Source organism: Panthera tigris, chromosome F2 (genome assembly GCF_018350195.1).
Source record: "Panthera tigris isolate Pti1 chromosome F2, P.tigris_Pti1_mat1.1, whole genome shotgun sequence".
Classification (NCBI taxonomy): Eukaryota; Metazoa; Chordata; class Mammalia; order Carnivora; family Felidae; genus Panthera; species Panthera tigris.
The window spans coordinates 17,707,400-17,730,972 of NC_056676.1; the positions used below are offsets into that span (position 1 = coordinate 17,707,400).

Genomic DNA, 23,573 nt, shown 5'->3' on the forward strand with positions numbered 1-23,573 from the left:
GGGTCAGAGAGAGGGAGACACAGAATATGAAGCAGGCTCCAGGCTCTGAGCTGTCAGCGCAGAGCCCGACGCGGGGCTAGAACTCACGGACCGCAAGATCATGACCTGAGCCGAAGTCGGCCGCCCAACCGACTGAACCACCCAGGCGCCCCAGAGCATGCAATTCTTGATACTGGGTTATGAGTTCTAGCCCCACACTGAGTGTAGAGATTACTTAAATAAATTAAAAAAAAAAAAAAAGCCATGTGATGCTGATCATCTCTTGAGAAGGCAGTTCATCTTCAATAAATGATGTATTGCGGTACAAAGCGATCTCTTTTGTGATTTTCTCATGTTTTTGTGTTTAGTGCAATGTTGTAAACTGAGTTACACCATGGGACCCAAACAAAATGCCTCTTGTGATGCTGGGAGTGCTCCCAAGAAGCAGAGAAAAGTCATATTACAAGAAAAAATTGAATTGCTTGATATGTAGATTAGGGTCTGCAGCTATGGTTGCCTGCCATTTCAAGATAAAAGAATCTAATGTAAGAACCATTGTTAAAAGGAAAGAAAGAAAAGGAAAGGAAATTCATGAAGCTGTGCTAGGTCAGTGGGTATGAAAACCCTGCACTTTCTGTGAAATGCCTTTTCATCTTATATTGAAAATGGGCTTTTATGTGGATGCAGGATTGCTATAAGAAAGTCACACCTATAAACACTACTATGATTTGAGAAAAAGAAAAATACTACCATGATTTGTGACAACTTAAAAGTAAAAGGAAGGTGAAGAATCTAAAGGTGGAGAATTTAATGGCAAAAAGAGGTGGTTTGATAATTTTGGAAAGAGGTTTAACTTAAATAATCAAGATAACAGGAGAAGCAGCTTCTGCTGATGAAGAGGCAGCAGACAGGTTTCTAGGTAGCACTAAGAAAATCACTGAGGAGAAAGGATATTTGTCTGAACAGGTTTTAAGGCAGATGAAGATGTCCTATTCTAAAAAAAAAAAAAAAAAAAAAAAAAAAAAAGAAAAAGAAATAGTGCCATAAAGGACATTTGTTAGTAAGAAAAAAAAGCGAGCACCAGGATTTAAGGCAGGAGGGGCTAGGCTAACCATACTGTTTTGTGCAAATGCATTTGGGTTTATGATCAGGACTGCCTTTACATTTAAAGCTGCTAATCTTTGAGTCTTGAAGGGAAAAGATAAACACCAGCTACCAGTCTTTTGGTTGTATGGCAAGAAGGGCTAGACAATAAGAACTTTTTTTCTAGATTGATTCCATTGATGTTTGCTTTGTTCCTGGTATCACTATCTGTTGATGTTGGACAAGGCCCCTGGCTACCCAGAACCCCATGAGTTCAACACTGAAGGTGTAGAAGTGGCCTTCTTGCTCCCAAACACAACATCTTTAATTCAGCTTCTAAATCAGGGAGTTGTATGAACCTTTATAGCTCATTACATATGGTACTGCATGGAAAGGATTGTCAACAGTGTGGAAGAGAACCCTGATAGGATTGAAGATGTCATTGTTGTTCTAGTAAAAGCCATCAAGCCCCCAACAATAAACTCCTGGTGGAGAAAACTATTCATCACAATACATAAGAATGGGAAAAGGCAGCCATATGTATAAGATTCACGTATGTTTATATGTATGTGTACATAAAATTTACATATCCGTGAGAAAAAGACTGAAAATCTAAAAAGACTGAAATCTGAAAATGGACAAAGCACTTGGTTGGCTATTCTTAAAAGAGGGAAATCCAAATGCATTGAGAAGGTGCTCGGCATCATTAGTCATTAGGAAAATACAAATTGGAACTACAGTAAGACATCATTACACACAGGTATGATGTCTTATATTTAAAGAACTTACAGAACCAAGAGTGGGCAAGTGGCTGGTAGGAATGGATAATAATGCAACTTGGAAAAACTGGCAATCTCAACTAAACCCTGTGACCTTATCCAGTGACCCAACAATTCTGCTTCTAGGAATATAGCCAAGAGAAATACATGTGTCCACTGAAAGACGTGTACAAGAACGTCAATGGAATTTTGTTTATAATAGTGCTCTCCCCACCCTCCCAAACAGCATGAATAAACTCAAATGCCTGATAACAGTAGGATGGATTAAAAAAAGTTGTACTGTATTCATACAATGAGAGAAGACACAAAGTGAAAAGAATGAACCACTGCTGCATATAGCTGCGTGGCTAACTCTGATGGACATAACATTGAGTGAAAGAAGTAAAATGCAAAAGATGACAAGCTTTTTATTTGAGGTTCAAGAAACAGATCCAGTACATCCACACTGATAGAAGTCTGAATACTTGTGAACTCTGGGAGGGAGTGTTAATGGGGAAGGAGCATAAGTGTGCCTTCTGAGGTGTAAAGAAATAGTTTTAATGAGTGCATATGTTTGAACAAACTCCTTGAGCATTATACTTAAGGTTGTACTTTTTGCTGTACATACAGTATTCCTCAACTTTAAAAAATTGGGCTTCTGGGAGAAAGTTTTCTTTGCTTTCCATAGTAGGATGTGCTTAAAATTAGTAGGTATTTTGGGATTTGACAGAAAATTTAGGTTTTCTGATACTTTATACATTTGCAAGAGAAACCAAAAACCGTAATTTAAATTAAGAAAGATCCTAATATTTGAAAGGTCAGTAAAAATATTAAAGTTCAGGGGCGTCTGGGTCACTCAGTTGGTTGAGCGTTTGACTCTTGATTTCAGCTCAGGTCATGGTCTCATGGCTCCTGGGATTGAGCCCTGTGGAACTTGACTGGGATTCTCTCTCTCCCTTTCTCTCTGCCCCTCCCTTGTCCAATCCCCCTCACCCTCCCAAAATAAATAAATAAACAAAAAATTAAATGTATTAAAAACATTAAAGTCCACTATTCTTTCTGCTGTTGTTGCAGTTGTTGCTACTACTACCAAATAACCTATACTGAGTGCTTACTGTGTGTCAGATGCTGTACTGCATTCTTACCTAATTTAATTTGGAGTTGGAGTAAATGACATGTTCTTCTTTTGGGACTTCCATACTATCATGCCTCCTGTCCTCCCTATAACTTGACATCTTTGAAATTTACAACATTATAGTCTCTTGTACTCACTTGCTTTTTTTTTTTTTTTTTTTGAGATGGATAAAAAGACTATTATTCTTCAGTGTTAGCCCATTGCAATCGTGAATTTAATTACTTTTATTAAAAAAAATTTTTTAATGTTTATTTTTGAGAGAGAGAAAGAGAGAGACAGAGCACAAGTAGGGGAGGAACAGAGAGAGAGGGAGACACAGAATCTGAAACAGGCCCCAGGCTCTGAGCTGTCAGCACAGAGCCCGATGCGGGGTTCAAACCCACAAACGGCGAGATCATGACCTGAGCCAAAGCCGGACGCTCAACCGACTGAGCCACCCAGGCTCCCCTATTTTTATTTTTTTAAATTTACATCCAAGTTAGTTAGCATATAGTGCAACAATGATTTCAGGAGTAGATTCCTTAATGCCCCTTACTCATTTAGCCCATCCCACAGCCTCTCCAGTAACCCTCTGTTTGTTCTCCATATTTAAGAGTCTTTTATGTTTTATCCCCCTCCCTGTTTTTATATTATTTTTGTTTCCCTTCCTTTATGTTCATCTGTTTTGTCTCTTAAAGTCCTCATATGAGTGAAGTCATATGATATTTGTCTTTCTCCAACTGACTAATTTCACTTAGCATAATACCCTCCAGTTCCATCCATGTAGTTGCAAATGGCAAGATTTCATTCTTTTTGATTGCTGCATAATACTCCATTGTATATATATACCACATCTTCTTTATCCATTCATCCATCGATGGACATTTGGGCTCTTTCCATCCTTTGGCTATTGTTGATAGTGCTGCTATAAACATGGGAGTGCATGTGCCCCTTCGAAACAGCATATCTGTATCCCTTGGATAAATACCTAGTAGTGCAATTGCTGGGTCATTGGGTAGTTCTATTTTTAATTTTTTGAGGAACCTCCATACTGTTTTCCAGAGTGGCCACACCAGTTTGTCTTCCCACCAGCAGTGCAAAAGAGATCCTCTTTCTCCACATCCTCACCGATATCTGTTGCCTGAGTTGTTAGCCATTCTGACAGGTGTGAGGTGGTATCTCATTGTGGTTTTGATTTGTATTTCCCTGATGATGAATGATGTTGAGCATTTTTTCATGTGTCGGTTGGCCATCTGGATGTCTTCTTTGGAGAAGTGTCTATTCATGTCTTTTGCTCATGTCTTCACTGGATTATTTATTTTTTGGGTGTTGAGTTTGATAAGTTCTCTATAGAGTTTGGATACTAATCCTTTGTCTGATATGTCATTTGCAAATACCTTCTCCCATTCTGTTGGTTATCTTTTGGTTTTGCTGATTGTTTCCTTCACTGTGCAGAAGCTTTTTATTTTGATGAGGTCTCAATAGTTCATTTTTGTGTTTGTTTCTCTTGCCTTGGGAGATATGTTGAGTAAGCAGTTGCTGTGGCCAAGGTCAAAGAGGTTGGTGCCTGCTTTCTCCTTGAGGAATTTGATGGCCTCCTGTCTTACATTTAGGTCTTTCATCCATTTGAGTTTATTTTTGTGTGTGGTGTAAGAAAGTGGTCCAGGTTCATTTTGCTGCATGTCGCTGTCCAGTTTTCCCAGCACCATTTGCCCAAGAGACTGTCTTTATTCCATTGGATGTTCTTTCCTGCTTTGTCAAAGATTAGTTGGCCATATGTTTGTGGGTCCATTTCTGGGTTCTCTATTCTGTTCCATTGATCTGAGTGTCTGTTTTTATGCCAGTACGTACTGTCTTCATGATTACAGCTTTGTAATACAGCTTGACTTTAGTACCTCTTAAGTTTCTTGACTTCTTCATCTCATGATACTGTTTTCAGTTCCTCAGCTACCTACTCTAATTGTCATATCCTAGACTTATGTTGCCAGTAACTGAATTATAGTTGCAAATATTTTCTTTGATGACCACTTCCATTTTTTTTCCAGCTAATTTTATCTTGTACCCTGCCTCCAACAAATAGTCCAAGTAATTGACATTCCAAATAATGGACATTACTACGACCTACCATTGATTGATTCTACTCCCTTACGGACCTACTCTTTCATTATTTCCTTCCTTATGCAGTCTAAATTCTGTGGTCCAGTATATTGACTCCCTTGCACCCCCTCATCTTTCTTGCCTTTCTTTCCCTTTGTCTTATAAAGTACTGACTACTGATACAAGGTGGGTCCTCAATCCTGTTGGTGGTTCTACTAAATTTCCCTAATATTTGCTGTCTGACTCTACAAGGCAGCTGTTTTATCTTTTTCCTCTCTGTATAAATTCTATTCTCCAGTCCCCAGCCCATGGTTTTACTTTGTATTTCACTGCAAAAATCGAAGCAATTAGAATTTACCCTTATCTCCTTCCATCTGTCAGCCAACCCACACCTGTACCATATATTCTGCCTTGCCTTCTATTACCAGAGGTTGTCATTGTGCCTTAGACCAACTGCTTTACTTATATAGCATCTTGTCTTCCCTTTTGACTGAAAATACTATCACTTCATCAATTTTCTTCCTCATCTGAATCACAGATATTTTTCCTGTTAGATCATTTATTTCAGAATCTATGCATTGCTATAGTATCTCCTATTTTATAAAATCCTTTATGTTTCTCCAGCTACTGTCAATTTCTAGGTTCTTTTTAGCAAAAGTTAGAGTTGTCTATATTTATTATCTCCAAGTCCTTTCACCTTGGTCTCTGTCAAACTTGTCCGATCAGGCTTGCTTTTGTGCTGCTCACCCACAAAGATCAAGGTAATAGCCCATTACATAGCAACATTTAATGAGTGGTTCTCACATCTCATATTTTTCTTTCTTTCCTTTTTTTTTTTCCCAAAGATTTTATTTTGTTTTTAAGTAATCTCCACACCCAACATGGGGCTTAAACTCACAACCCCGAGATCAAGAGTTGCCCGCTTCACCGACTGAACCAGCCAGGTGCCCCTCAAATCTTATATTTTTCAACTTAACTGCTTCACCTAACATCTTACCACTTCTAGAAGTATTTTCTTCACTTGGCTTCTAGAGTCTTCTGGTTTTCCTCTGCTTTTACTAGTTCCTCCTTGCATAGGAAAAAAGCAGGTCTGGGACTGACTATCCTTAGAAGGGCCTGGTTGCAAGGCTGATCTTTGGCTAGTATCTGGAACTTAGCTAGCAGACAATTCCCTATACTGACATAAAACTTACCTTAAATGATAAGGCTCATTGTGCCTAAATTTTATAAACCATGTGACTTATGCAGAGCACCTGCTTTCCTTTTGGGGAGTCTGGAATCTTGATATGTGCTAGACAAAGGGTGCCTGTCTGAACAGCTCCAAACAAACTATGGGCACTGAGTCTCTAATGAGCTTCACATATGTTGTCAGAATTTGTTGCTGGAAGAATTAAGCATGTTCTATGTGATTCCATTGGGGAAGAACCGTAATTATGAGTATAATGCATCCTGTGAATCTTTCTAGTGAATCACCCAACACACTCCCAACACACACCTTTTCATTTTTTCTGGTTCCTTTTCAATTCCCACACTAAACTTTGGGTACTTGAAGGATCCATCTTCCATGACCATAGTCCCTATGTGTTTTTTATCCAGGTAATAACTCTCAACCTTATGTCAAAATACTGTTGATCTGTATTTTAGGCTCTAAAATTTTCTTGATTTATTTTATTTTTCATGCTTAGAAGTAATTATTTTGGAAATCAAGTAAAGTGATTACAGATGAACAAAGTAAGATAAAGAGATTTTACTCTTGTTACTAGAATTTTTGTGTGATTTTTAAAAAATCATCTTATTTTATCTTACTTTTTTTTTAAAGTAGGCTTCACTGCCAACGTGGAGCTGGGTATGGGGTTTGAACTCAAGGCCATGAGATCAATACCTGCGCTGAGAGCAAGAGTTGGATGCTCAACCTACTGAGCCACCTAGGCATCCCTAAAAATTCTTTTTAAATACAATTATACTCATGGAAATTTGGAAAAGAATAAGGAAGAAATAAATTACATTGTTTAATTTAAAAAGTATCAGAAAAGAAGCAACTGCAGAATTATCAATTGCATAGAAGCTCTGAGGTTTAGACTAAGGTAAAAATACTACAGTTAATGTAAAGATTTTGGAACTCAGGCAACAGGAAATTGTTGATGGTTTTCTAGTTTTTTAAGTTACATTTTCAATTAACATTCTTTTCAGCATTTGTAGTCTTAGGTTTCTCTTATTACAGATTAAATGCCAGACATTCTACTGCCTTTTTGCAGTTTGTATAAGTCAAGTGAGTCCTTTGTAGTCATACCTTTATAGCTAAAGTTTGAGTACAGTGTCCTCCTCTATTAAAGCAGTTATGTCACTTGATAACTCACCTGTTCATGAAAAGTCCTTTTATTATTTCCTATAACTAGTCTTTTGATTATGTTTACATAATAACTTCTGATGGTGATATAATGAAAGAAAAAACTAAGTGTTCCTAGGTAATTTGTTTTATAAAGCATTTATTATGAGTGCTATGTTAGAAGTAAATTAACTTTAAAAAGATTGTGTACTTTATTTTGAATAGTTTATTTAGCCCATAGCCACTATAGAAACTAATACTTCTAATTGATGTAGTTCTGAAGCATAATGTTAACTGGCTTAGAGTCACTGATGTTGTACTTGGTGAAGTGACATCACTTCAAATGACCCTAAGGTGACTACTGCTTTACTTGCCACTAGAACCATCATAAGACAACTACTCTGAATAAGTAAGTCTGACCATGTTTCTTAGCTCATTAAGTCCATCGAGATGCCATAGTTAATGCATAGTTTAAAATGAACAGAATATTAAAATTGTTCCATACAGTTCTTAATTTTGTCTTACCTACCTCTAATGCCATGAAATGTTGGTACTGGATGACAAAAGAAGAATTAAAAAGTTAGTATTTTCTGTTGAATAAACCTTAAACTAATAACATTTAAAGTAATTCAGAAGGCATTATGTATTATTCTTCCTTGTCTTTGTCTTTTAAGACAGTATTGAGTTAATAGTAAAAAGCAAATATTCTTGATAAATAAAATTGAAATCAGTATAAATAGTTATTTATAAATGAAAATCATATTTTAGTTTCTATTCTTCCACATATCCAGCAAGCAGGATTGGAAAACAGTGGTAAAATCTAAATATATGACTTCAGAAACTGTAAATTACTGTTCCCCGAGTAGGAAAGCCTCACATGGTGGGAGACATCATCCTTGTTTTCTTTTTCTCCTTGACACAACAGAGTAACCATTGTGACTAAGGATATGTAACTTTAGTTACTACTTATTATGCTTTCCATGCAGTCAGACTGCCTAAAAGCAGAAATGAAATATTAAGAATTGTGTTTTTTCCCATTCTCTCATTCATTCCTCTTATTCAGGCATTCATTCTTATGTACTCATTCATACATTCATTGAGTGAACGTTTCTTGGGTATAGCTTGTATGCCAGGCATTATAAAATTGAAGAAAGCATGGCCTTACATTCATTGACTTCATAGTTTTGTTCCATGTGTGATACTCTATTCTGAATGTGAGAATCAAAAATTTCTCTCTTTAGGCTTCAATTCTGTTATCTTTAAAAATAAAGTTAGATTCTTTTTGAAGAAAGAATGCTTTTCTAGGATGATTTAAAATTTTAAGCATATGGGATATTTTTGGGAGAGTGTTGAGAGCATCAGTGAGAGGATTCTAAGGAATCCTCTGCTTTACCCACTATTACCAGGATTATGGAAGCCAGAGGTATGTATCAAGAGAATTCCATGGTGTTCATGGTGGAAAGTGGAATTTAATTATTCCATAAAAATCAACAGACATTCATTTATATTTATACTGCATGGGTCTTTCCCCGCTGAAATATTTGTGATGTAATAAAGCAGAGATATGATACTTTTATGGCAAGTCCCATCATTTAGGTGCATTGTGTGCAAATAAAGTACAAATATGGTGAAATTCATAGCAGTTTATAAACTGCAGTTTGTTATTTCATCTATATTTTCATTAAGGAAAATAATTTTATTCTGTTTAGAAATGATAATTTTTATACTGTAGTATTACATATTTGATTTTTTTTATTTTAAATTAAAATTTTGTATTTTATCAGTTTTTTTATTCCTCCAAAATGGCAAAATGAAGGAATTTACCCCAAAAGAAAATGGGAAGAAATGACAGCCAAGGGCTAAATTATTACAGATATAAGCAAGATCCCTGAACTAGAATGTAGAAACACTATAATAAGAATATTAGCTGGTATTGAAAAATGCATAGAATCCCTTTCTGCAGAGATAAAAGATATAAAATTTAGTCAGGACAAAATTAAAAATTCTGTAACTGGGATGCAATCTTGAATGGATGCCTTAGCAGCAAGGATGGATGAAACAGAGAAGCAAATTAGTGATTTAGAAGATAAAATTATGGAGAATAATGAAACAGAAAAAAAGAGGGAAACAAAGGTAAAAGATCACATTACAAGACATAGAGAACTCTGTGACTTATTAAAAAGGAATACCATTCTAATCATAGGAGTCCCAGAAGATGAGAAGAGTGAGAAAGGAGCAGAAGGTTTCTGTGAACAAATTATAACAGAAAACTTGACTAATCTGGGGAGGACACAGACATCAAAATCCAAGCAGCACAGAGAACTCCCATTAGATTCAACAAAAACCAACTATCACCAAGGCATATCATGGTAAAATTCACAAAATACACAGTCAAGGAAAGAATTATGAAAGGAGCAAGGGAAAAAAGTCCTTACCCTATAAGGGAAGACAGATCAGGTTTGCAGCAGACCTATCCACAGAAACTTGGCAGGCCAGAAAGGATTAGCAGGATATATCCAACATGCTGAATCTGAAAAATATGCAACCGAGAATTTTTAATCCAGCAAGTCTTTCATTCAAAATAGGAGAGATAAAGAGTTTCTCAGACAAACAAAAACTAAAGGAGTTCGTGACGACTATACCAGCCCTGCAAGAAATTTTAAGGGGGACTCTTTGGAGAAAAAACGAAACAAAACATAAAAGACCAAAAGCAACAAAGACTAGAAAGGACCAGAGAACATCACCAGAAAGTCCATCTCTACAAGCACAACAATGGCACTAAATTCATGTCTTTCAGTACTCACTCTAAAGTTCAATGGACTAAATGCTCCAATCAAAAGACATAGGGTAACAGAATGGATAAGAAAACAAGACCCATGTATATGTTGCTTACAAGAGACCCATTTTGGACTTAAAGACACCTGCAGAGTGAAAGTATGGGAATGGAGAACCATCTATCATGATAATGGCCGCCAAAAGAAAGCTGGAGTAGCCACACTTATATCAAACAATCTAGATTTTAAAATAAAGACTGTAGCAAGAGATGAAGAAGGGCATTATATGATAATTAAGGGGTCTATCCACCAAGAAGATCTAACAGTTGTATTTATGCCTCCAACATGGAGGCACCTGGAATATATAAATCAATTAATCACAAATATAAACTTATTGATAATAATACCATAATAGTAGGAGACTTCAACACCCCACTTACAGCAACAGATCATATAAGCAGAAAATCAACAAGGAAACAATGGCTTTGAATGACACACTGGACCAGATGGACTTAACAGATACATTGTGAATGTTTCATCCTAAAACAGCAGAATACACATTGTTCTCAAGTGCACATGGAACATTTCCAGAATAGATCACATAATAGATTACAGTTCCAGACTTCAAACTGTATTACAAAGTTGTAATCATGAAGACAGTATGGTACTTGCACGAAAACAAACACTCAGATCAATGGAACAGAATAGAGAACCCAGAAATGGACCCACAAACATATGGCCAACTAATCTTTGACAAAGCAGGAAAGAACATCCAATGGAATAAAGACAGTCTCTTGGGCAAATGGTGCTGGGAAAACTGGACAGTGACATGCAGCAAAATGAACCTGGACCACTTTCTTACACCACACACAAAATTAAACTAAAAAATGGGTGAAAGTCATAAGTGTAAGACAGGAAGCCATCAAATTCCTCAAGGAGAAAGCAGGCACCAACCTCTTTGACCTTGGCTGCAGCAACTTCTTACATGTCTCCGGACGCAAGGGAAACAAGCAAAAATGAACTATTGAGACCTCATCAACATAACAAACTTCTGCAAAGCAAAGGAAACTATCAGCAAAGCTAAAAAGCAGCCAGTGGAATGGGAGAAGATATTTGCAAATGGCCTATCAGATAAAGTGATAGTATCCAAAATCTGTAAAAAACTTATCAAAAGTCAACACCCCAAAAACAAATAATCCAGTGAAGAAATGGACAAAAGACACGAATAGACACTTTCCAAACAAATCCAGATGGCTAACAAACACATGAAGAATTGCTCAACATCACTTATCATCAGGGAAATAAATACAAATTAAAACCACAATGAGATAGCATCTCACATCAGTCAGAATGACTAAAATTAACAACTCAGGCAACAACAGATGTTGGCAAGGATTGGAGAAAAAGGATCTCTTTTGCATTGTTGGTGGGAATGCAAGCTGGTGCAGCCACTGTGGAAAATAGTATGGAGGTTCTTAAAAAATTAAAAATAGAACTACCCTACGACCCTGTAATTGCATTACTAGGTGTTTATCCAGAGGATACAGGAGTGCTGATTCGATGGGACACATGCCCTCCAGTATTTGTAGCAGCGCTGTTGACAATAGCCAAAGTATGGAAAGAGCCCAAATGTCCATCGATGGACGAATGGACAAAGAAGGTGTGATATATGTATTTATAATGGAATAATACTTGGCAATTGAAAAGAATAACATCTTGGCATTTGCAACTAATGTGTATGGAACTAGAGTGTTTTATGCTAAGCGCAATAAGTCAGAGAAAGACAAATACTATACAATTTCATGAATATGTGGAATTTAAGATACAAAACAAATGAACATAAAGGAAGGGAAGCAAAAATAATATAAAAACAGAGAGTGAGACAAGCTATAAGAAACTCTTAAATACAGTGAACAAACAGGGTTGCTGGAGGCATATTTGTTGGGGGATGGGCTAAGTGGGTCATGGCCATTAAAGGAGGGCATTTGTTGGGATGAGCACTGGGTGTTATATTTAAGTGATGAATTACTAGGTTCTCTTCCTGGAATCATTTTTTTTTAATTTTTTAAAAATGTTTTTTATTTATTTTTAAGACAGAGACAGAACATGAGTGGGGATGGGGCAGAGAGAGAGGGAGACATAGAATCTGAAGTAGGATCCAGGCTCTGAGCTGTCAGCACAGAGCCGGACGTGGGGCTCGAACTCACGAACTGTGAGATCATGACCTAAGCTGAAGTTGGACGTTCAACCAGCTGAGCCACCCAGGCACCCCTTCCTGGAATCATTATTACACCATATGTTAACTACCTTGGATTTAAATTTTAAAAATGATAATTTTTTTAAACTGTAGTATTACATGGTAGGAGTAGAAGAAGGGAGAGGAGCTTCAAAAATCTAAACACTCAATATCTGTGCTTCTTGACATAGTATTTTACTGTTAAAATGTTTCCAAAGTAGTGTTATTTGATTTTAACTGCTTTATTGAGATATAATGTACATAGTATAAAATTTACCCATTTAAATTATACAACACTGATTTTTAGTGTATTTACAAGTTGTGCAGCCATCACTGTTGTTACCATCCCAAGATGTCATTTGGTTTTTGAACTCTATGTAATGAAACATAATTCTAAATTAAAGTTTTCCTTAAAATATTAACATCCTTTTACAGAATTTCTGTTGGAATGATGAAAAATTCTAGAAGTGGGCTCACCTTTTGTGTGTGGTGATTGTTGCACAACACTGTGAAAATACTTAATGCCACTGAATCATATGCTTAAAAATGGTTATAATGAAAATTTTGTAATATGTATATTTTGCCACAACAAAAATTAATATCCATTTATGTGAAGTCAGAATTGGTGGCTTAACATTAAAAGTTTTTGGACATTTCAGCCTGAGCCACACAGTTTTAATAATTTTTTCTCAAACATTTTATAATAAAGATATTCTTAGGTTAAAATCACATTATTAATTAATTAAAACAGAACTTAAAATTGTTGTATTTGTTTTTATAGAGATTTCAGTAGGGTTAAGTGAGGAAGTAAAGGTAATCAGCTTTTCTTTGCTTTAATTTTGTACTCTGTGAAAAGCCACATTCCAAACAATGCAGAACCATTTATCTAAAGGGGGTAAAGTAAACGTGCGCATGCACACACACAGACAGACACAGTAATTTAAAAATATCTGTTTATAAATGCACAAAGTCTCTGGAAGGAGATGCGAGAAACAGTGATGTTGGTTATTTTGGGCAGGAGAACGAGGTGACAGGTTCATGGGTGGGAGGCATATTTTCCCTATGTGAATGTATGACCTACTGAAATATTTTAAATAAACAATTCATTATCCCGATCCTGGTCTCAGAATCAGCATGACTGTGTTCTTACCTACTGTGCTCTGGTGACAGCATATTGTATTGAAATTGACATTGGTTTGAAAATGAGCTATATTATTTAAGTTGTTCTCTTTCTAGGAATTGATTATGGATTAAGTTTACCACTTGGGGAAGATTATGAACGGAAGAAACATAAACTAAAAGAAGAATTGAGGCAAGATTACAGACGCTATCTTACTCAGGTAATAAATGCTATTAATTTATGCTTCAGATCTTATGCTTCAGAATTCTCCTAAATTATTTTCCTAAGGTTTTAGTCATATGTATTAATTTTTAGGTTTTCAGTGGTATCTAGCAGTAGGATATTATAGTGAAAGTTAAGTGACATGTATGACATTGGTAGAAAAAAAATGGTGCTGAGAACTAGTACCATTGACTCTTGACCTTTGGAACAGGGTAGTGGGTTTTAATTTTAAATCTGATGGTAAGTTCTTGTTGTTCATGTTTTCTGTAGAGTTATCATGGTTTAAAATAGCCCAATTATGATTCCGAACTCCTCTACTCCCTCCAAACATGTATTAAAATGACACATGGGGTTCTAGTTGCTAATTATTTTCCTGTCAGCTAAGCTTATAAAAACTTCATTTAATATATTTATTTAACCTCCCAAGTCTTTGCTTTATGATTTAATATATTTACTTAGCAGAACCCTTGTTTTAAGTATATTTGGTTAAATTATGTAATTTCTAAGCTAAAGATTTCTTGTAGTTTTCAAATGCAATTTATTTTTGAAGTTACCAAATTATTTTAAACAATCATGATGTTTCTAGTCATCTCAAGATATTCTATAGTTTTTTCATACTTTGTAATGTTTGTTCCAAATGTTTAAGTGGTTTCCTATTTATTCTGATGTGCACATGGAGAGAAAGAACTTTGAATACTTTGTTTCCCTTGACTTTAGGGTATTACACAAGCGAAAAGAAAGGTAGGGTTGCCTGCAAAACGTTTTCCTTTCATTTTTCTTTTCTTCTCTTTTCTTTTATTTTTTTAGAGCTAGTAGCTTGCAGTTATTTTCATTTTATGATGTTGCTCTCAAACTATTAAGAAAAATAACTTCATTTGTGATTTTGACTCTTTGAATGGTAACATTTTGTATCCTTTTACCAATGTCAGTCTATACATTATAATTTTCCATTAATACAATCAGGCACTATTCCTTTTGATTCCTGCTTTGCATTTATTTTTATTGCTTTCTTATACATCTTTTAGAAATATTCTATGGCCCATTTGTTTTCAGCATGCCAATTTTTTTCTTCTAATTTTGCTAATCACATTAAAATTAATAATACTCAGGATATTCTAAGATGTTTTTAAAGTGTGTTGTCAGGATTTGGATTACTCAATATTTTTGCACCCAAACGCATGGACTGCATTTGTAAATTTATACTGGAAAACAAAAACACTATAGTTTTACACAACTTTAAAAAAAGTATCTCACGCATCCATCATCATTCACCCAACAGTTTTTAAGCACTTACGAAGACGAATTTGTCTTCAAGGGGTCTTAAGAGTCTGGTTGTAGAGATGACATCATACAGGTCAGAAACTGATACCTAATAAGGATATAATGATTAGGAGAGACTCCGAGGTGTTATTTTGTAAGACACGATAGGTAGAATTTGGATACACTAGAGGGTAAATCAAGGAGAGGACGTTTTCCAGATGGAGAATATAGAATAAAGAAGGACTTGGAAGGGAGGCTTTAGCTTTGTATGAATGAGGCATATTGGGTTTACCAGCCTGGGTTGGTTAGACTAGATTATTTTTGAGAGTAGTAAAAAATAATGATGTAGACAGATAGGAAAGCATCAGATTAGGTTTTTTTAAAGGAATTTTATTTGTGTAGGTATGTATGTATGTATGTATGTATTTTTTAAGTAGGCTCTATGCCCAACATGCAGCTTGAACTCACGATCCTGAGATCAAGAGTTGCATGCTCTACTGACTAAGCCAGCCAGGTACCTCAGATTAGGTTATTAATTTCATATGTGTGAAACACTATACCTCCTTAAGCAGCCTGTGAAGAGCTCAATAACTGTTTTAGGACTGTTAGTTCTGCATATTAGAGATTCTTAGTGTTTATTTTAAATTATTGCTACAGATTTTTAACACTTCTTTTCCCGCTAATTTTCAGTCTGTTCATGCTACTTTCCACAATGATCCTGTTTCTTACCAATTTAAATACTTCATTGTCTCCTCACTGAGCTTCTGGATAAAAATGCATATTCCTTAGCATGGCATTTGAAGTCTTTTGTATTCCAGCCTGCCTCCCTCGCCTCGTACTCAGTTTTGTCCCCTCTCCCAGCACTCCTTTGTTAGGTGAGGTTTTCCTCTGGTATCTACCATTTTCACTTATCTACTTCATAGATAGAAGGTTTTAAAAAAGAATGATGGTAGGAGGCATAGGAAGAAATTGCCTTTATGAAGGAGAGAAAGAATCAAGAAAGAAAAAGAATCAAGGCGTACAAATCTTTAAATTCAAATGGATATGAAGGAGTTTTGGTGTTGGAGTATCAAGAATGTGGTTATGATAGAGGAGCAGTAGTTTCTTAATATGCAAGAGACACATTTTGGTTGACATATGAGAAGGTGGACATGGAAAGGAAGGCAAGGGAAAAAGAAAATAACAGGATTTGGGTAGGTGGCTGCAGTGGCTTCCTTGACCGCTAGAATATGTATTTTCCAAGTCTACTCTTTTTAGATATTTTTTTGTGGCTTCCAGACTTGGATTGTGTGGATAAATTACAAAAAATCAGATCTTTAAATTTTGCCAAGAAGAGCCATTAAAACAATTAATTACCATCTCTTTCCCAATTTTTAGAACAAAAGACACTTGGTCATCTAACATTGCAGGGAGAATATATTCTCAGGAGAATAAATTTTTTTTTTTTTTTTTAAATTTTAACGTTTATTTATTTTTGAGACAGAGAGAGACAGAGCATGAACGGGGGAGGGGCAGAGAGAGGGAGACACAGAATCTGAAACAGGCTTCAGGCTCTGAGCTGTCAGCACAGAGCCGGACGCGGGGCTCGAACTCACGGACCGCGAGATCATGACCTGAGCTGAAGTCGGCCGCTTAACCGACTGAGCCACCCAGGCGCCCCAGGAGAATAAATTTTAAATTGAATTAATAAATGTGTATTTCCAGCCCAGACTTCTCTCCTGAACCTCACACTTACTCTATTTGGCTACCTATCTTAGAAATCTAATGGGTATCTTATGTTGAACATGTCCAAAAGAGAACTCTAGATTTCTATTCTTCCCTCTCCCATCCTTTAGAAGCCTGGAATGTTTGTAGCCTGTTCTTTTAATTTTTTTGTCACAGTACTTATCATCTACTAACATACCATACTCTTCCTTATGTTTATTATTTCAATTTCCTTTGCTTGAGTGTAAGCTTTAGGAAGGCAGGGATCTTTGTTTTCCTCACTGATGCAACTCAGATGTTTCAAACAGTTTGGGACATAGGCTCTCAATATTGAATGAATGAGCGAATGACTAAAATTTAGACTTTTGAATAACTCACTATATTGTCCTTATTATGTTTTTCATTTTATTGAAAATTTCAAACATTATCCTGGGCCTTTATAGGGAGTTGCCCAGTGAAGGAGTGAGGGTGCTGTATCTCTGTCTTCCAAGGGTTGGAACTCTGAATGTGTTTTTTGCACATGTATAACTACAAAATGGCTAGGTTTATAGTGTACTTTTTATATAAGGGTTAAACTGATTTAGGGATTTAGTCAGGTATCCTATTGTTTTCCTTGACAAGTAAGTTTAGAGTTCTATACAACCAACTTTCATATTAGCTTTTGTAGCACAACTTATTTGTAAATTATTTGTAAATTCAGATTCAGTGAAACCTTTTTAATCGCTTAGTTTTATTAATCACTGTTCCCAAATGTTTTAGATACAACTATATTATAGCAGTTGGTACATTAAATTGTAGTTAATTGTTTACATATTTGTTTCCCCAGCAACACTGTAAATTTCTTACATATAGGGAATATATTCTCATCTTTGTCTCCCTACCACCAAAAAAAATAACTTTTGTTTTAGGTAGTCAATAATTAATGAATAAGTAAAAGGCATGGAGCTACATAGGTTAACAAATATTGATTGATTTAATCCTCATAAGCTAGTGATTTAGATCCCTGTTTTACACACAAAAGAACTGAGGCAGAGAAGTTAAATAACTTCTAGATTGTGACTACAAAGTAGCAGTACTAGAAAGTTGGAGATCATATATATATTTTTCTAATCCTTGTGATTGCTTTATAGCCTTCAAAGAGATTTTACATTCTTTTTTAATGTTTATTTTTGAGAGAGACAGTGCGAGAGTGAGAGAGGAGCAGAAAGAGAGAGAGGGAGACACAGAATCCAAAGGAGGCTCCAGGCTCTGAGCTGTCAGCACAGAGCCCAACATGGGGCTTGAATGCATGGACCTCAAGATCATGACCTGAGCCACAGTTGGACGCTTAACTGACTGAGCCACCCAGGCACCCCGAGATTTTACATTTTTAATCCTCTTTGATCATTATGCCAGCTTTGGTAGATAGGCAGAGCGGTTACTATTCTCATTTTATGGTAGAAGCCTAGATTAGGAAGATTAGGTAACTTGCTCAGTGTGACAGAACTAAGTGTTGGGGCTAGTCCTGGAGCCTATGTCTTTGGACTCCTAACCTGATGGTCTTTTTGCTGCACTGCATTGTCTAAATGTTTAATGATCAAGGATGGAGGTACACATAAGGAAACAGTGTTCGTAGTTTATATCTTCTGGCATTTGAGTGGATATCCACTCATAAATTATTACAGGAAAATTAGTAAACAAACATGATTGCAGTGTGCACACGGATCTTGGTGAGCAAGTTTAAATTGGCCTTAAGAACAAAAGGACAGTAGGGCACTGAGGATGAAGAATATGTGTTTAGATGAGGAATATAAATTGAAAAAGAGTTTCCTTTTTTCCCATGCTTTTGAATCATCTGGAATATACATATATGTATGTAGCAAGTGAAAATTAAGACCTGATTCTCTTCTTCAGGGAGTTGTTGATTGGAAGAAAATTCTGTTTCCTAATTACTTTTGTTATGAACTCTGTAGAATTGTACTTTGTGTCTTCATCTCCATTTCATTCTTTTGCTCTGCATAAGTAATCACTTAGAAAATAGAACGTAAGACACATTTATGGAACATTTTATAAAGGCAATTAGATAATATATTTTTTTAATGTGTATGTATACAGAAAAATTTTCTGTCCACGAGTGAAACAGATCCATCTACTCTGGGAGTTTCTCTTCCTATTGGTGAGAGGTTATCTGCTAAGGTAGGTGAATAGGAGTAGTTATTGTGAGTAATAGTTTTATGAGGCATCAAGATAATTAAAGAACATACTCCTGACTTAAATGCAAGCAGAAGATTATATCATTTCCCATACTTGAATATATGCCTTTTAAAAAAGTCTGCGGAGTCTCTGTGCTGTTTTTTAAAAAACTTTTGAACGTAACATTTATAACAATGTAAGAAGATACCTTTAATCTGTGAATTAATTGAGTATATAGAATATATATTTTTCAGCATTGGTTTTGAGCTTTAAATTCATTTCATGTGTCACAGTTATCAGTGAGATGAGTAGATGAGAGTATACTGAGCTTTTATGTAGGGTGAGGTCTGGGGCTATTTGAATGTATTACTATCACTGTACAAATAATATGTCCATACTCTTTAGAGATGGACTAATAAAGCACTGCAAAGCTAGGTGAGCGCTCACAACATAGTACATAAGACAAATGGGCAGTAGTAAGCTTCAAAAGATGACCTAGTTAAATCTTCATCTCTTTTTTAGATTGTGCTGTTTCAATGACAGTGGAAGTATTAAGGCTTAAGAACATTTCCTGTGCTTCAACAAAACATTTACCTTATAATATATTAGTGTCTGTGATAATTTTACCTTCTTATGTTTAAAATACAACAAGCAACTTCTTTATACTTGGGAAAGAAATGGTTAGCAGCAGGTGTTTTGGCTGTAGGGTGGAGGAATAGAGGCAGGAGATACCCCTGAGAAGGAAAGAAGGAAGGTAACCTGGTCAAATCTCCTTGGAAACATGCTGACAACTCTCCTGGCAAACACACTCATGTATTTACTAGTGGGACGGTTTTATTTATGAATGCCTTTCGCAGAGTGCACCTGGATTTTCTAAGATTGCTGTTGGTAAACAAACCTAGAATCCCATGGATTTATGGGGCATGGCTTTTTGGAAAATGTTAACTAAGTGATGTAACTTATAAAATGTATAAAATGGAGATGTTTCACAACCAAAACACCTCCCTTCTATTAATGACTTCCTGTGTTAACCTGGACCTAAGTGTGTAGTAATAGTAATGCATATTTTAATTTTTTAAAAAATAGTAATGCATATTTTAATGTGACAAGAAAGGATGTGGGGAATTGCATTGGTGGTCTCAGACCTTTTCCTGCCCCTCTTGCAACTATTTCTATCCTTGAAATTATTAGCAGTGCTTGATTCTGGGTAATATCTTATGTTGTATGTGTTTGATTGGACATAAAGGTACTTTTTTCTGAAGTTGGAATTTTAACATTACCTTTTGGTTTTTATTTTAAGGAAAGATTGAAACTTGAACGCAACAAAGAATATAATCAGTTTCTCAGGGGTAAGGAAGAATCCACTGAAAAGTTCAGACAGGTAGAAAAGAGTAGTACTGAGGTAGGTTTTCCTTTTAAAGTAAATCTTTAACACCAAAGGTTGAATATTTTGTACTTAATTGATAATATTTTTGTATGTTAAACATTTCACTTGGTTTTTATGTAAATATTTTAAAGAGTAAACCAAATTGAACTAAACTCAGGACAGTATTTAGTTTTATAAATGGTTTTATCATATGTTGAAGAACCTACCCTACTTTTTAACTTTATTGGGGAGGTATAATTTTAGAGATTGACTTTAAGTGATTTTTAGTTTTTAATTTTAAGTGATTTTTAGAACATTGACAATTTCTAGCTATATATATATTTTTCCACATTTAAAAATGGTTGATGTTACGGGCACCTTGGTGGCTCAGTCGGTTAAGCGTCCAACGGGCTCAGGTTATGATCTCGCGGTTTGTGGATTTGGGCCACACGTCGGGCTCTGTGCTGACAGCTCGGAGCCTGGAGCCTGCTTCGGATTCTGTGTCTCGCTCCCTCTCTGCCCCTCCCCTGCTCATGCTGTCTCTCTCTGTCTCAAAAATAAATAAAACATTAAAAAAAAATGGTTGATGTTTTTGGGGCCCCAAAATTGAGCACTTTCTATATTCTTTGTGTTAAGAATTTAATTTGAAATAATTGGAAGCAATTTTACCTGCCAAAGTATGCTTTAATATTTCCTGGGATAGGAATTTGCATTTAGTTTATCCTCTCTTTTTATACCCACTTACTTATATCACTGTTGATGGTTTATTTGATATTTATTATGTTTTGAAGGATAGCATTTCCATGAAGGTTTTTTTTTTTTTTTTCTTTATGAAGATATTTCTTTGGGTGATTAAGCCTTGGAGTTGAGATTGTAAGTAGACTCAGCGTCATTTGAGGGTTTAATTACCTTTTAAAAAATAGAATTGTATTAAGATCTGTTTCTTGTTTTCTATTTGACCAGGACAAGAATCAAAAAAATAGAATTGTATTAAGATCTGTTTCTTGTTTTCTATTTGACCAGGACAAGAATCAAAGAAATAAAAAACCTATTAGTCAGGTTAAGCCTGATTTACCTTCACAAATACAAACATCTTGTGAAAATTCAGAGGGTCCTAGGAGAAATGTCTTAACTCCTTCGGAGGCATATGAAGAGCTTCTAAACCAAAGAAGACTAGAGGAGAACAGATACCGACAACTAGATGATGAAATTGAATTAAGGAATAGAAGAATCATTAAAAAAACTAATGAAGAAGTGGGCATTTCCGATAAAAATCATCAAAGGTTTGCCAGCAAGGCTGACATTCCAGAGAGAAGATTTAGCAAGTTTAATGAGGATCGTGTTTTTGATAGACACTATTATAGACCAGATCAAGATCCTGAAGTAAGTGAAGAGATGGACGAGAGGTTTAGATATGAAAGTGATTTTGATAGAAGACTTTTGAGAGTGTATACAAATGACAGGTATTTACAACTTTATTTTTATTTTCTTTGTTTAATATTAATGTTATTTTTTATCATTATGCTAGGGAGAAGGAGTTTCATTTGATTTACATATTTGATTAATTATAAGATGCTGTCAATTTTAGGTTATACCATTCTTTTTTATGTGCCACTGAAGGAACAAATACAATTCCTGAAACGGCAAGAAAGGGACCCTGTAATAAAGCTGTGACACTGAAAGGCTACAACCTTTATGTAAAATTAGATGGGAAATAAACTTTTTCACAGAAGGGGACAGAAAGGAATCTTCCATGTCTCAACCTTGGCACTGAACAGAGGGTGTACAAAAAAAAAACTTGCCTGAGATTTTGAACTGTAAGCCAGTACTAATTGAGGTTTGCAGTCTGAATTCATGTTGCTTCTATTGTCTGAAAAACCTTGAGGCAAGAATTCAGTGTGGTCTCAGATTCATAATGCCCCTGGGTGACTGACAGGAGAAGAACTCTTCTTTGCCATAACTTGACTTAAAACCAGGTTGATGGCAATCCCAGATTCACATGTTAAAATGTGGATAAAAAGGACATTTTAAAATAGATGAAATACAGCTTATTCCTTTAATTTTCCTATGCTCCCAAGTACTTCTATCAGTATATTTCATTGTTTGTAAGTCACTTATTAAACATTTACTTAAGTAAAATGATACCAGGTTTTTACTATCAGATTTTCAGGTGCTTTTCAGTTTTTTTGATGATTGTTTTTGGGACACTATTTGTAATTTCTTAACTGCTACACTGGGGTTTTATTTTATTAAGTCATTTACCTTAATACTTACAATTTGCTATATTTAAAGGAACTTTTGATTTGGAGATAGAAATACGGCAGGGTTCCATATTTGTCAGTGACTTGTTAACTTGCAAGTGTTAAATCTAAATTTTCACGAGTTTATGAGACCTGTTTCATTAGTCCAAATAGATTACTTTTTAAATATTTTAGAAAATTTCTGAGATCTATTGCTGTACATTTAGTATTCTAAATATTAGTTAATCCTAACTAAATGTTAATATTCTAAATATTAACAGAACCTTTACAGTTTGTTGTCTTCTACTTCTTATTCTGTAGCTGTTATGGCCTGCTCACCCAGTCTTTTTAATTAATATTCACCCTGATTTAAGTGATATTAACGAAAGATTAGAATTTTGCAGTGCTACTTGTCTTTATCTCTGATTTGAATTGTTTGTGCTTCAGAAAATACTCCAAATCCTATAATGTTTTATATTTAAAAATGTTTATAACTGAAGGTAGTCAGAGGCTGCCTAAACTAAAAGAGTTCTCAAATAGGGAAGTGCAGGTAATCTTGGACTCTTGGTTCTGCCTTTGTACATGAGAACATTTTTTTCCTTATGGTGTCTGTTTATCTTTAAAGTATAATGTAATGCTATCTTTTGAGTTTGGAATTGCAAGAAACTTATGATTGCTTTTAAAAAATATTTTGATATATTTTTTTTGTAATTATATCCTGTGATAATTTTAAACTTGAACAAATTAATTTCAGCCTAATTTTTTGAGAACTAGCTTATTTTCTTATGTATCCTATAAATGAAGTGAACTCTTTCTATATAACCTTTCCAGGTAGCATTTTAAGAATAGATTAAACATGAGGATCAGTGAGTATAATTCCTGGTGTACATTTTAAAATGTTTAAAAGTATTTCTTCAAATTTAAATCATTATTATATGTTACTGCACTTTGTTAATGCATAAACTTACATCTCCAGATGTAGGTTTTTCACATATGTATCTAAGACATTTGAAGTTAAAATTTAGTTTCTGTATTTCAGATTTGTAGATTCCTTAATTCCCACAAAAAGTTTATATCATTCAATAGTTTTTATTTAGCAGGCAGAGTGGTTGGTAGGAAAAA

General features: G+C 35.2%; 1 protein-coding gene across 11 annotated transcripts in view; it reads left to right on the forward strand.

Annotated features, from left to right (window-relative positions):
* The window catches only part of CSPP1 (centrosome and spindle pole associated protein 1), a 155,066-nt gene that overhangs the window by 31,285 nt on the left and 100,208 nt on the right, over positions 1-23,573 (forward strand). For 5 of the 11 annotated variants that reach the window (XR_444829.3, XM_042972850.1, XM_042972848.1 and 2 more), the window contains 5 exons: positions 13,604-13,707; positions 14,427-14,450; positions 18,768-18,848; positions 20,146-20,247; positions 21,235-21,674. Coding sequence is in view for 10 of the 11 variants with exons in the window: in XM_042972850.1 (XP_042828784.1) it covers positions 13,604-13,707; positions 14,427-14,450; positions 18,768-18,848; positions 20,146-20,247; positions 21,235-21,674 (751 nt within the window). In the remaining variant the exon portion in view is untranslated. The remainder of the gene's footprint in view (positions 1-13,603; positions 13,708-14,426; positions 14,451-18,767; positions 18,849-20,145; positions 20,248-21,234; positions 21,675-23,573) is intronic. The other 6 variants (XM_042972847.1, XM_042972852.1, XM_042972851.1 and 3 more) reach the window with 3 other exon arrangements.